Source organism: Triturus cristatus, chromosome 5_1, assembly GCF_964204655.1.
Source record: "Triturus cristatus chromosome 5_1, aTriCri1.1, whole genome shotgun sequence".
Taxonomy (NCBI): domain Eukaryota; kingdom Metazoa; phylum Chordata; class Amphibia; order Caudata; family Salamandridae; genus Triturus; species Triturus cristatus.
Window position 1 is genome coordinate 329,308,497 of NC_140587.1, and position 14,009 is coordinate 329,322,505.

General features: G+C 44.7%; 1 protein-coding gene across 1 annotated transcript in view; it reads right to left on the reverse strand.

Annotated features, from left to right (window-relative positions):
* Positions 1-3,121: 3,121 nt before the first annotated feature.
* Positions 3,122-14,009, reverse strand: part of UTP23 (UTP23 small subunit processome component) — a 129,399-nt gene continuing 118,511 nt past the window's right edge. The window contains exon 3 of the mRNA XM_085605070.1: positions 3,122-4,353. Within this exon, the coding sequence (XP_085461196.1) occupies positions 3,955-4,353 (399 nt within the window). The 3' untranslated portion in view covers positions 3,122-3,954. The remainder of the gene's footprint in view (positions 4,354-14,009) is intronic.

A 14,009-nucleotide genomic window follows, 5' to 3' on the forward strand; every position in this document is an offset into this window, starting at 1 on the left:
CAGGCACAAAGCAACACCACCACAGGGGAAGATGACATGGGACACTTATGGGCATGGAATCAACGAAAGTAAATACCCAAAGTGAACTGCATGTAGTGCAACACTTACCAAGTAATCAATGGCAATGATGATGGTGTTTCTACAGGCAGGTGTGGACACATTCACGATTGGAAACCAGCCAAGAATGAGACACTTGCACAATGGTGCAAGGGTCCCTGCGTTGCATGCAGGATGCTTTTTGTGCAGGAAGGGCGACCTTCCTGCACATAATGATCCCTTAGAGGCATAGTCGTCTATGCATGTGTGCCACGGAATACAGCACACGTAGGAAGCGGGAATGACTTGAGGGATTTATCCTGGTTACACATCACCTGTGGAGGCCTATTGATTTGACGCATTCCCAGGTTTACCTGGTATGATATACATGACATATGTCATAAACCATGGGAGTTGCATAGAACCACCCACAGAACCCCTTCCTTGCACACAGAGATGCAACACAGCATTTTGTGCAACGTTGCTTTACTCCAATTTTTTTTTACACCATAGTAGCTTTGCATGTCTTAACATATCTGACTTTAGGGTTTGCATTACACATGTACCATGTTGAAAGTATGAGGCACACCTCTCACACATATGGCACTAGCTCCGTCCACCGACACAGATAGCCATTAAGTCATACATTCTCAATTTCAGTTTGTCGATTGTGAAATTTAGATTTCCTTAACAAACAAGTAGGCCATTCCCATATCAGCTATTCTGGAAGCGTTCATGGATGGAGGGTATTTTGCTAGTACATTAGTGAACCTCTCCAGATAGTCCAGAGTGGCCTGGACATTGATTGCGTGTGCTTCATGTGCCTGTACAGGTGTGTCGTTTTTACTGGGGGAACCAGTTGCATGTGTTCAATCCATGGCACCTAGCACATGGAGAAATCCCGCAATGGCATAGAAACCATGCTTGGTCTCCAGCTGCTGTTGTTGGATCTTGGGAAAGAGGAGGTACTACGGTGTGAGGCGCATGATGGCATCCAGGACAGAGGGTAAGAAGGCAGAAAATAATGGCTGCGATATTCCTGCCACTCTGGCTGTTGTGATCTGGAAGGAACCAGATGTCAGCATGTGGAGGACTGTCATCAGCTTGACCTGTGGAGGGGTGTTATTGGGCTTGGCAGTTGGTGGCTGGATCCTTGGCGCAATTTTATTTAGCAATTCTATGATGGAGTCCCTCCTGAGTCTGTAAAATCTGATGACCTCATCCTCCCCGAGGTCCATGAGGAAAATCAGTTGCTGGAAAAAAACACTTCCTTCTCCTGCGCTGCCTACATCATGGTGGTGGTCTCCTCGCAACTCCCAGTTGTAAAATGACCACCTCAATGGCGTAGTTGAGCTTGCCGAATTGTTTTGTGTGGCTCGTCTTTATGTACCAATCACTGCATCTTTTCCTATGCCTGGGTTGCCGATGTGCAAGAATTTTGAAGCATTACAAGCTTTGCGCCGCTTGCCGATGATGCATCACACATTGTCAAAACCATAAATATCACTGTGTTTTGTAAGAATTTGCTGGGGAACGCCAACTTTGCATATTTTTCCGGTTTTGGCACAGCCATTTTCCAATGTAGGTGTTAAAAAACTGATGCATTTGCCACATGCTTTAGCTTGTAGATATGGAGTACTGTTTCCGTGGCAATGGTGTCAACATTTGTGGCCCAATGGCGGAACTGGCCTCTCATATACATGCCCCCTAGTGTCCATAGGGGAATCAACGGAGTTGGACTTGTGTGGTTCATCTCATTAATGCATGCGCCATAACACAATGAAGTGTTCTGCTAGATGTTTTACATTTAAAGTCTGCCATTCACACATTTGTCCATATGTGTGGATGGAATTTTCACCACATAAGCCAGCCTGTAAAGGTCAAATGATCTTTTTGTAGGCTTTTATTTTACAATATTAGGATATTGGAAGTTTTTGGTCCTGATGGTTGCACGCAGGAAGCCTACAACCCAACGACATTTCTTTAAAGCGCTGAACCAGAAGGATTCAGGAAAGTGACTACACTGTTAGTTGTGAATGCTTTCCTTACACATAACGATTGCCCTGCAAGCTCCTTCACCATTTGCCCTCCTTTACATAGAAGCAACCCACCCGGCAGACAAATAGCCCATAAGTGCAGGCATGCAATTCTGCCTGTTTCCTTTTATGGGGCTGCCATTTTTTATCATGAGAAATGTGAGAACAAGGGATGGTAGAATTATGCCAACACACAGCAGTGTATTTCAACATGGGAAATCGTGATTTGTTTTTGTCTCCTTTTTACCATTTGGTGCATTATGGGTATTCTTGGTAATTACAACTGATGCGGATCCATGTGTGTCACACATTCCCTGATTGCGCTGGCTTTCTTCTTTACAAAATGCTTGGGATTGGAAGGATTACACAGGCCCTATAAAACACTTACCTTGACACGATTATGGTTTGGGCCATTCCTCTTCTGTACCATATGTCAGGCGTGGTGCCATGCATAAAGTTATCACGTTCGCTGCTAATTGAATTGCACAAAACTTTAGAATTGCTCGCTAAGAAAACATTCTTTGCAAAACCACCCTCAATCCCATGCATTACAGGTACTGCAGATTCAGGGAGGTAGGAAAGTTACTGTTCAACTCAGATTCTGGAGTACAATAAAAATGAGCAGCTTTCTTCATATCCAAATTCTACTCCCTTTAATTTTCAATGTCAAATGTGGCTTGGTCGGTACACAATTAAATCCCTGGAAGAAACGTCTCAATAGTTGGGGCTTGGTATTTCTCCCCCCCACAAAAACAAATGATATATCACCTTATCTGGGTGATGTAGCACAATATTGCTTTCAGACAGCAGCATTCAATACAAAGTAACAGACTTACACCTATTTCTCACTTTCTAGATTTATGTACACACCATGTTATGAATTTGATGGCAATGTACAAGTAAACGTTTACCAGAATTCAATCATGTGTAGAGCTATATGTCTTTCAGAGTTCAGAGACGGTGCTCTCACGTATTTCCCACAGAAAATGCAAGCCTGAAGGATCAACAGAAAATGAAATACTGAACAATCATTTACAAAAATGCTGAAATAATGATGAAAAACATTTATTCTTAACTGATCTTAGGAAGCTCAGAAGACGGTGGGTTCAACAAACCTTTCATTTACACTATTATTAAAAAACATGCTGTACAGCACTTTCTCTAGATTTTTAAAAGTACATTTTGTCATATATTCGCAGGATTCGTAGATTAGAGAGGGTTAAATGCAACCATGCCCAAGGGCCCAGCATCATGGGAACAAAATCTAAATCAGTAAAACAGTTCAAGTCTTCAAATCTCATACAATTTACATTCACCCATAAAACTACCAATTGGGAGAGAGGTGCACTCAGACCCCAGCTCTTTGCAACCCGGGAATCAGCTGCACCTTACCAATGAGTCTCAAGCAGGAGAAAGTACACTTGGGGGTTACTCTTGTGCCTATATGTTAGGGGCGGGGGTGGATTATATCCTCGCAGATCCAGCTGGTCTGGTCCCCCAGGGTAGAGCCAAGAACGGATTACATATTTAATCCCCTTTTGCAATTTGGCAGATGAGCTAAAAACAATTAAATTGAATGGTTCCAAGAGAAAGACACTTTGTACCAAATACTTACATAAAACATCTTATTCATGCTCTAAAAGCAAATAGTAGCACCTGCATAGTTTATTTTTTCAACTGTAGAAACAATGTGGGCAATTTTGGTGCAAGAACACCAAATAAATATAATATTTAAAAATACACGTACGACAATGGTAGTTTTGTTTTCCATTTCCAATGTCTCTGTTCCAGTCTACTTTATTGTACCATAAATAGGAATACTGTTTGTTCACAAAAAACGTTTTTATTACAATAAGCAAATATCATTATTTTTCTTTACAGTTTACACTTTCACAGTGGTGTTAGATAATTGTGCTGGCACAGGATTTCCTGTAGATTTCGAGCGTTTCCGTTTCCGCTTCTTCTTTCCAGCAGGTGATGTTGCAGCGGGTTTTGGAGGGGTGGGTCCTTTTTTCTTTTTCTTCAGGCAGCTAAGAGGATTAGGGCCACTCATCCTCTTCCGTTTATGACCTCTGCGGACCGAGTCTTTTACTATCCCCTCCTGTTCTTTGAGCTTCTCAATGCTTTTGTGCTGGTGTACAGGGACAAGCTGCGTTACCTGCATTGACTGGACAAACGCAAGAGACTTTGGAGAGGGTTTGTCCAGCACCATAGTGTTCTGAATGATGAAGAGGAGGGGAACCCCAGGCTTTTTCTTTACTTTTTCGGCCAACTCTTGATCCTGTTCAGACAAAAGAATAAAATCAAAATGTTGTTTCTGGCCTTTATAGTTTCGGCTGCTCAAAGTCTACCGACACAAAGCGGTTGCTCTAACTATTTTCCTAAAGAAGAGACTACAGTAAAAAGAAAAAATAATAAAGGACTACATTAAAGCTGCATGTCGGGCAAACCAAACTGGAGTTTGGCACAAAATGAATCTGGTTGAGAGTGCATAGTTGATGTAAATTGGATGTTTTCAGATGAGTGCGATTTATACAGCCAAGAGAAAGATCCAGGGGGTGAACCATGAAGATGGACTTCTTCAAACAATTATTAAGCGTTATGAAATCTACCTAGAGATTGACTACACAGATTCAACTTGCCTTTGACTGCCCACTGCTTAAGGGAAAGTAGACTTGCCTGTAAACCCAAAAATATTTGACCCTATCCAAGAGAAACCCTAATGCATGACTGACATCAAGTGTGCAAATTACATAAGTCTGCCACTGGACACCAGATAGTTGGTTTATCTACTTATTATCTTAATTAAAACAAGTCTGTGTTCAGAGATTATCAGTAAATCTAATGACATGGGCAATACTTAAGTTCTAAACTGCATACCATGGTCCATCCTTAATTATAGCGATTGGAGAGGACTCATGAAGATTTTTTCAGTTGAATTTATCATTAGCAATACAGCTGAGAGGCTGAAAACAAATAGTAGAAAGAGTGCATGCAATATGTCCTGGACAGTGGTTCGCAAGCATAGTATTTTTGTGGCTGTCCATGGAAGAAAATATTGAGGAGGATTTGTACGGATTGCATGAATAGTGAAACCTGTGATACTAACATTTTAAAACAAGTAACTAGTAGTTTTTTTGACTTTGGGAATTTAACATCATACCAGAGCATCATCGTGGTCAATTATAATAGCAGGATGACATAGACGAGATCTGTTACTAAGCTTAATAATGCTATATTGGTAATTGTCTTGGAAGCTGGTCTGTGTGTATGAAAGGTTCCTGGATGAGGCTGTATCAGCCAATGATGTCCAGTTTACAACCAGTGAGACGCAAAACTTTCTTTGGAAGTTTGATATAATAGATCAATGCTCAGTGTTATATCATCCAAAAACATAAGTGTCCAAAAGCCCAACTGTCTTCAGCTAAACATGGACAAGAAAGAAGTGGTGATCTTCAGAAAGGATGTCTTGCCATGGGACTCCAACTGGTGGTCTACAGACCTTGGACCAACTCCCACTACACAAGTAAGAAACCTTGGGATCATCACTGAAAATCAACTTGACATGTCCTCCCAGGTAAACGCAGTCACCACATCCTGTTTCCACACCATGAGGATGCTGAGAAATATATACAAGTGACTATCAAACAGCACCAGAAAAACCGTTAACCGAGCCCTCATAACGAGCGGGCTGGACTATGGGAACTTCCTCTACGCAGGAACGACCAAGCAACTCATGAAGAAACTAGAGACCATCCAGAACACAGCTGCCAGACTCGTCAATCTTCCACACAGGTCATACCACACATAAGGGAATGTCAATGGCCCCTGATACACAAGCACACCCAATTCAAGCTTCTCACCCACAAATACGAAGCACTACACAATTCAGGCCCAGCATACCTGAACAGATGCATACATTTCCCTTCATGGTACCGCCGCTCAGCTGGGCTCTTACTAGCATGTATCCCACGCATCCACAGAAGTTGATCCGGGGGTCAAACCTTCTAATTTATCGCTCCTAAAACATAGATTGACCTCCCACACCACAGAAGAGACTCTTCCTATCCCCTTGACTGCCCCAAGAAGCTGAAGACTTGGCTCTTTGAGAAAGTCTGCCTCCCTGGACAAGCCTCTCACACCTGCAAAGAGCCAGGACACCCCCATGAGTGACTTTGGACTATACAAATACAGTCAACATGTTTAACAAACCAATGGAGCCATGGAAATTATAAAATATGTATTGGTTGATGTGAGAAGTTGGCCTGATGTATGATGTCACTAGTTCTAGTGTACACCTTATATCAGTCCAAATACCCTTATGGTGATTGGTTGTAAAGTCAACCTTATAGACCAGCTATCCTAGTGGTAGCATGGACAAGAGCAGTCTTAGGCTAAACTCTGAATGGCATGTGAAGCCAGCTGTGATACCATATATAATCCCTTGAATACCAAATGAAAGGACACCACAACAGATATATATATAAAATAAAGTGTATTTATTCTAGTCAAACCCTCAGCACTCTTTATGAGATTAGAGGTAAGTACAACACAGTCTTATTTAAGCATACATTAAGTCACACAGGTAAGTAATACAGTTAGGCCCTAGGGGCCACGCAAACCATATACTAAGTAAGTGGTATAAGAACCACTGTCACGGAAATAGAATAGGCCTAGGCCTAGGGAATCGCTGGGGCTACACTACACTAGCGTTAGTTAGGAAGTGGGAGGCCCACGGGATTCGTGTGCAGAGTGGAAACACTCACGCGTAATGCGTAAAAGTCAATAGCAATAGTACAGTTTAGAAAACGGTAGATTTAGGACACTTCCGGAGTAGCTAGGAAGTTGAGACTTGAAAACTAGACACTAGGATAGTCACTATCCTGATGAGCACCGGAGTACCCAAGTTACCTAGCCCACAGGCTGCGGGTGCATAGGGGTGAAGATGCGTCGTTTTCGTCGTCGACTCCTATGGATGCCCGAAGAAAGATGCTGACAGGCAGTCAGTGAAGAGTGTCCGGTGGATCCCAAGGCTGGGATCAAGAAGAGAAGAAACCTGCAAGCAGAAGGGACAGAGTCAAGGTCACTAGCCAGTGACCACGTGGAACCAGGAAGGAATCAGGCGATGTCGTGAAGATTGCAGGTGAAGGTGAAGCTTGTCGCTGCAGCCAGGAGGACCAGGAAGCGTCGAGGACGACCAGGACCAGGAGGCGAGCTGTCCCACGAAGGCTCTTGCTGTCGGCGGCGTCGAAGTTGGACTAGGACTCACCAAGCCTTGGCAAGCGGAACCCACGAAGAACGAAGGACTTGCTTCTGGTGCAGACCAGGAAGGTCTGGGGTGCTTCTTCTTTGCAGAGAAGCGGGAGCCAGTCTGGAGGAGCCAAACCAGCGCAGAAGATTTCAGAGTGCGTCGTCACAAAGGCCACTAGCCAGCGGGCAAGCAACCGGACAGACGCGGCAAGCAGGAAAATGCTGAAGGGCCCCACGCAGGACTCGTGGAGTGTGGGGGGCTGATCTTCGGTGCAGATGGTGCTTGGGGTTGGGGCTTCTCAATCCCCGGTGCACAACTTCGAGGGTACCTCAGAAGCTGCGCTTTAAGTTACTAGCCACTTTTTCCAGGTAGCCGGTCCCACGTCGCTCGTCGCCTCCACGGATCTCAGCTTTGCTGTGGCTGTGGATCAGGGTCGGAGAAGTCTGGAAGTCAAGGCTCTGGTCAGGCTCTGCAGTCGGTTCCTCGTAGAACGTGGGCAAAGCAAAGGGTAGTCTCTTGATGGTGCCTGTTTGCACAGGGTAGCCACTCCTTGGCTACAAGGGAGATTCTTCAGTCTTCTTCTTTCGTCGAATGTCGAAGGTCCAGAGTTTCTGTTCAGTTTTGCAGGTTCAGGATAATCTAAAGTCTTGAGGCCCAACTCCCACTCTTATACTAATCTGGGGGGCTGGGATACCTGCTAGGTCACGCCTTATGGGTGGGACCTGGGAGGGGGTGGTTACACCCACTTCCCTTTGTCCAGTTTCGCGCCAGAGCTGGGGCTGGAGTGCCCCAGCGCCGGTTTGAACTGGACTATGCAAGGAACACCTTGTGTGCCCCAGGCATGTCTCATTCCTTTCAGCCCACCCTGCCCCAATACACTAAAGGCTGTCTGGGGAGGTGCTAGCACCTCCCCAAGCAGGAAACCTATTGTCCAGGCCTCCCTGGCTGGGATCACTCCCAGCTGCAGGAGGTCAGACTTGTGTCGTGGCAGCAGCATCCATTTTGTGATGCTGAGGCTTTGGTCAGAGGCTAACAGTTGAAGTATGATTTTAACATGTCTTTCTCTCTAGAAGGGGGGAATAATATTCTCATGTCCAGAAATGGCATGGGGGTATTATTCCACAGTGTTAGACACCTTACACGACATGTTTCGATAAAGCCAAACCATAGTTACCATAACCGTTTAAAGATTATAAGGCACTTTAAGAGTATATGGTAGGCTATATCATAGAACAGCTATAAGGACTTGGTTCCGAAAGCTGCAGACAGGCTCAGCTCATGCCAGAGCACCATCTCACATGTTACCAAGCACTCTGCCTCCAGGATTGTTAAGGCCTGCCATAGGAGTGACTGATAGGTACACATGTGTCTATATATAAGGGTAGATATAGGCATACTATATCTAAGCAAGGGGTGATTACACGACCTTGCCCCAGCTGAGTGATCAGCCAGTTGTGTCTGATTGGAAGGCCAGACCAGGGGTGGCATAATACATGCTGCAGCCCCTGGGAGGCCTAGGGTACACCTATGCCCTGGGTACCTAGGGTACACTGTACAGGGTCCAATAAGGTGATCCTTACCAATTGGGAATGTACCTAGGGTACATGGAGTCCATTTTAAAGAGAGAGCAGACAGCCTGAGACCCTGAATGGCAGGATCTCAGGCCAACTAAGTCGAAAAACCAGCTAGACACTAGGCAAAAAGTTGGGGGTAACCATAGTCAGATATCCACCTTCCTACAGTTGAGTATATCCAGTGGGCAAAATGTTGTGGTACGAAGATTGAGCAATCAGTTAAGAGTATGTTTTAGGTCCTCTGCAATATTACGTATTCTACAATGGAAGTTTCTCCTATTGAATTATGGAGAGAAAGGCAATACTTGTATGAGAGGTGTCCTGCTTGGATGAGGAAGTGAGTTGACTTAAAAAAACATAGGGGACTGGATGATGGGGTAAGGAAGAATGAGAGTGAAGTCAAAAGGAAATCCGAAATCGAATATGCTCGAAGGAGGAATGTCATAGAAAACGAATTAAAGAAGGACGACTGGGTCTACATGAAAGATTCCACTTAGTGAAGAAAGTGTTTGTAATTTCAAGGGTCCTTTAAAGATGGACTGAGTGACTAGAAATGCTGTAAAAGTATGAGAGCAGAATGTGAAAAGATTTGTTAAAATTGTGAGTAGTGTCAGTAAATGCCCTTTTTTGGTGTTCACCCCCTTTCATTTGCTGAATTCTCTTGCTAGCTTTGCACCCTGAATACTTTGGGCACTCCTGTCTAGTGTCTGAGGTCTGATCCCTTAAGCATTTAGAATTTAGCTAACGCAGATTTACATTTTCTAGAAGGCCATAGTATATGGTCCAGAAATACACCCATGGCAGGAAAAGTTAAATTTCACCTAGGAATTGCAGAACGTATTGTGCCATACAGTAGTGTGACAAAAGAAAACATGGCTTCTGGATTATCATTACCGCCTGAATGCTACAGTGTAAAACATGCAGTCAAACCTGTAAAATTAACCCTTTTTGATAGGTAAAAAGCTACCTTTTAAAATATTAGTAAGCTTTCCCTGTTAGACTTGGCTTTTCAGCGGGTTTATCTCCAGACCTTATGCTTATTGGCCTCCTATTTTGGACTGTGTCTGGGCACTTTTCCACTGCTAATCAGAGCTAAAGTGCATACGCTCTCTGTGTAATTTGTTATTATGGATTGAGGTTTCCATGATTGGCTTGTCTGACATACTACTAAGTCCCTAGTACCGTGTACTGTGTGCACTCAGGGCCTGTACGTCAAATGCTGCTAATGGGCCTGCAGCACTGACTGTGCCACCCACACAAGAAGCCTTTTAGAAGGGGTCTCAGACCTGCCACTGCTGTGTCTGCGCGCAGTTTCTACTGCCATGTCAACCTGGTAAGTACACCCACTTGCTGGGCCTTAACCTTCCCTTTTCTTACATGCAAGACACCCCTAAGGTAGGCCCAAGGTACCCCTTGGGCAGAATGCAGTGTGTGTGAAAGGTAGGACAGGTACTAGTGTGTGTACGACATGTCCTGATAGTGAAATACAGTGTGTTTCGTTTTTCACTATTGAAAGGCTACCTGTCCTATAGGATAGAATGGTAGTTTATTTATAACATCTTATATGTATAACTTCCCATTGAGACAAGATGGAAAGATGGAGTTTAATATGCCTGAACTCAGAATATAAAAATACATCTTTTAGCAAAGATGATTTTATATTGTGTCTTTTTAAAAAACGCCTTTTAGAAAGTGGGTATTTTCTTGCTTAGCCATCCTGTGTGCCTCTGCTGGTTCGTGGATTGACTGCCTGGCTTTGGAATGACAGGGGCTGGGGTGTGCATTCACTGTAGATAGCCACTGGGGGGTTGAGGTGTGTCCTGCCTTTCCTGGATGAGTCAGGGCTGGGCTGAATAGACCCGGGCTGTATTTAGAGAAGTGGGAGGAGATTTCCTTGCACCTGAATGAGCCTGGTCTGCCGTACACAATGCTGTCTCCACCTCCTGCCAGGAAGCTAAACCAGGGAGGACAGAACTGGTTTTGACTGAGCCCAGAGCCTCTTATCCACAAGAGAACAGAGAAAGCGGAGTATAAATATTGGGGCCCAGACCCCACAACTTTAGAATACTTCCGAACCCAAGAGAAACCTCTGAAAAGGAGAAGAGCTGGGGAAGCTGAAGAAGTACTGCCCATTTGCTGTGTGCTGTCTGCTGCTGGCCTGCAGTAGCTGTTTCTGCGGAGAGAACTTTGCTGTGTGCAGTGTATCCTGCTTGAAGAAGATCTCCAAGGACTTGAAGAAGAGCTTGCCTCCTGTTCTGAAGTCTCAGGGACAAAAGACTTCACCACCAGGTCCCTTGAACTCCCTAGTAGGGATTTCTGACCTGCCAAGAGGTGCCTGTTCCTGTGTTGGGCCTCTGGAGGTTGTTCACTGCTGCTGGGAGCTGAGAAAAGAGAAGCAACTATAGAAGCGTGATGCATCTGCACCTGTTTTCAACGCAGCACCCCAGTGCGAGCAGAATTTCCACGCATGCCGCCGTGCTGCTGAAGAAGAAACCTGCACAGCACATACCAGTGGCTGGAGAAATCGCCACACGCTGAGTCTCGTGCACGATCTCCGAAATCACAGCACTGACTGACGCAGGCCCTGCTGTGCGACTGCAAGAACCAATGCATCGGGGGACCGCAGCTGAAGAGATCAACGCAACGCTATTGCTGCATCGAAAGCCGATGCCTCTCGAATCCCCATGCATCGAACTGGGACGCCAAATCTACAGCAGCACCGGAGCCGCAGTAAGACACCAACGCATCACCTACCCGCACAGTAAGAAACCAACACAGCAACTCCTTTTCAGTGAGAAACCGACGCATCACCTCCCCTGAAGGGCAGTAAGGAAACAAAACATCACCTTCCCTGGAGCAAGGAACCGAAGCATCACCTTTCCTGTGCTTAAGGAACCAATGCATCACCTTCCCGGCAGCAGTTTTTGCTTATGATTTTGACGCATCCAAGGTACTTTGTGTTGAAAGTGTTGCATCTATAGTTTGCTATGGACAGAACTGTTTTTACCTTTTAAAAGTCATATCTTGATAGCTCTATGTTGGATTTTTGTCGTTTTGTTTAGATGAAGAGTACCTATTTTTCTAAACTGGTGTGGTATCCAGTATGTGTGCACAAATGCTTTACAAACTGACACTGAGAAAAGCCTGTCTGCTTCTGTCAAGCTACCAAGGGGGTGAGCAAGGGGTTGGCTAAGGGTGTAACTCCCTTACCCTGACTAGAAGCAAGGGTCCCACAAAGGTGAAAACCATTGCCAACGAGAGACCGCCATTTCTAACAATCCCTATGCGGGTCTTGTAGCCCACAAAGTAGGGTGCATGGTACTTAAAAGTGGGACAGGTAGAACATTTGTTACCAAGCCCCCACAGTGACAAGGCACACAAAACTATTTTTACTGCGAGATGCCTAGCTGTTCTATGTACAAAATCAGAGTACATATTAAAAAACTAAATCTTTAGAACAGGACCAGCTTAAAAAATAATTAAACCACCATTTAATTGCGTTGTTAATAATTAATAAAAAAATGGTGGTTTCTAATAAATATTAGGGAAAAGTACCTTTTAGAAACATCTTTTCCCTGCTGGAAGTGCATGAAGGCTAATTTCTATTAACTCTCCAGCTTCTCGCAGCCTATGCTCAGCCCTGGAAAAGGTGGGAAACACATGTGAAGTGCCTCCCAGGAGCAAACATTAGGCTGACTTAAATGGGCAGGGAGAACTCTTCATAACACCGCAGAATATGGAAGGGGAGGTGGGCATCCTGTGACAACACAGTGTCACAATCTGCTTGACGCATCAACTGAGCCATATTTAACACTGGGTGCACTTGAATGGGAGAGAACGGGATGCCAAGATCACTTTAGTGTATCCCCTGCCTTGTTGCTGAAGGGCCCTGCTTTTGTCCTGCTAGGCTTCTGGGTTTGTTATGGGCACGATGGCTGCTTCAAACTAGATTTCAGTGTTACATGTGGAAGGACACTGGTGATTTCATTTTGACACTCCCACACACACCCTGAGCCCTCAGAGACGAAGTTTATTGTGGCCGAAGACTCTCGCCGTCTTGAAAATGCCCCAGCATAAGGCATTTTGTAGTAAAGCAAACCGGACTACTGCAAAAGTAGATAGGTCAGGGCCTGGGAACATTTACTCCATTGGTCAGAGAGGAACTAGGAGTGTCTTAGGATGCGTCTGGCAGCATCCCCACCCACTCACAGGCCAGTGATCCCTACAAAGCTGAACCCTCACCCACCAGAATGATGCTGGACTTGCAAAAGGATCCCATGTGGACGAAACCAGCTGCACTTGGCATCTGTGAGCTGTGAGAAGGACCTGAAGAAGTTGGACCCCTAACCACTTGAAATCCAAGGACAGAAAGCTCTTCAATGATCTTAAGACAGATTTCCCCCAGTAACTCCAAGAACATAAGAAAGCTGAAGGATTGTGAAGAATCCCAGCTGACCAGTGACAACTGAACCAGGACTGGACTTTGCTCTTGCCCTCTGCCGGACATCCTGATGTCTTTAAGTGCTCTCCCCGAAGACCATAGAAGTGTACTCCTGTGGTTGTTTGGGCACCAAAAGAAGTTTGGGAAATTTTGCAAAAACCTTTGCCTCAGATCTTGAAGGGGACAGACCGGCAGATTCACGGCATTTGACTAAAGTTGAGGTTTGTCCCATGTGGAGAAGAGGTTTTCCTTAGAAAAAACAAAAAACTCCCTGGTTATATTCGGACTTAGAGACTTTTTCGAATTTCCCTACTTCCATGCAGGGCCAATCCACTTAGTGTACCCGACCCGCCCTCCATCGAGGTCGGCTTCAAGGCCCCGGTTTACCACACCCATTAACCACTATGGGAACTTTATACTTTTTGGTGCTATTTTCCCTCAGATCTTTGAAATTCATATCTCTTTTTCCCCTTAACTGAGGTTTGTTCTTTTGGTGTAATTTTGCTTAATAAACTTTTCTTTGTTTTTATACACTGGGGTGGAATTCTTTATAGATGTTGTGTTTTTTTACTTTCCAACTGTCTTGGTGCTTCTGAATTCTTTAAGGATTTTAATTAAGTTAAGCTTGTGTGCCAGGGATTGAGCTCAGGTTTAAATAACTAAACTGTTCG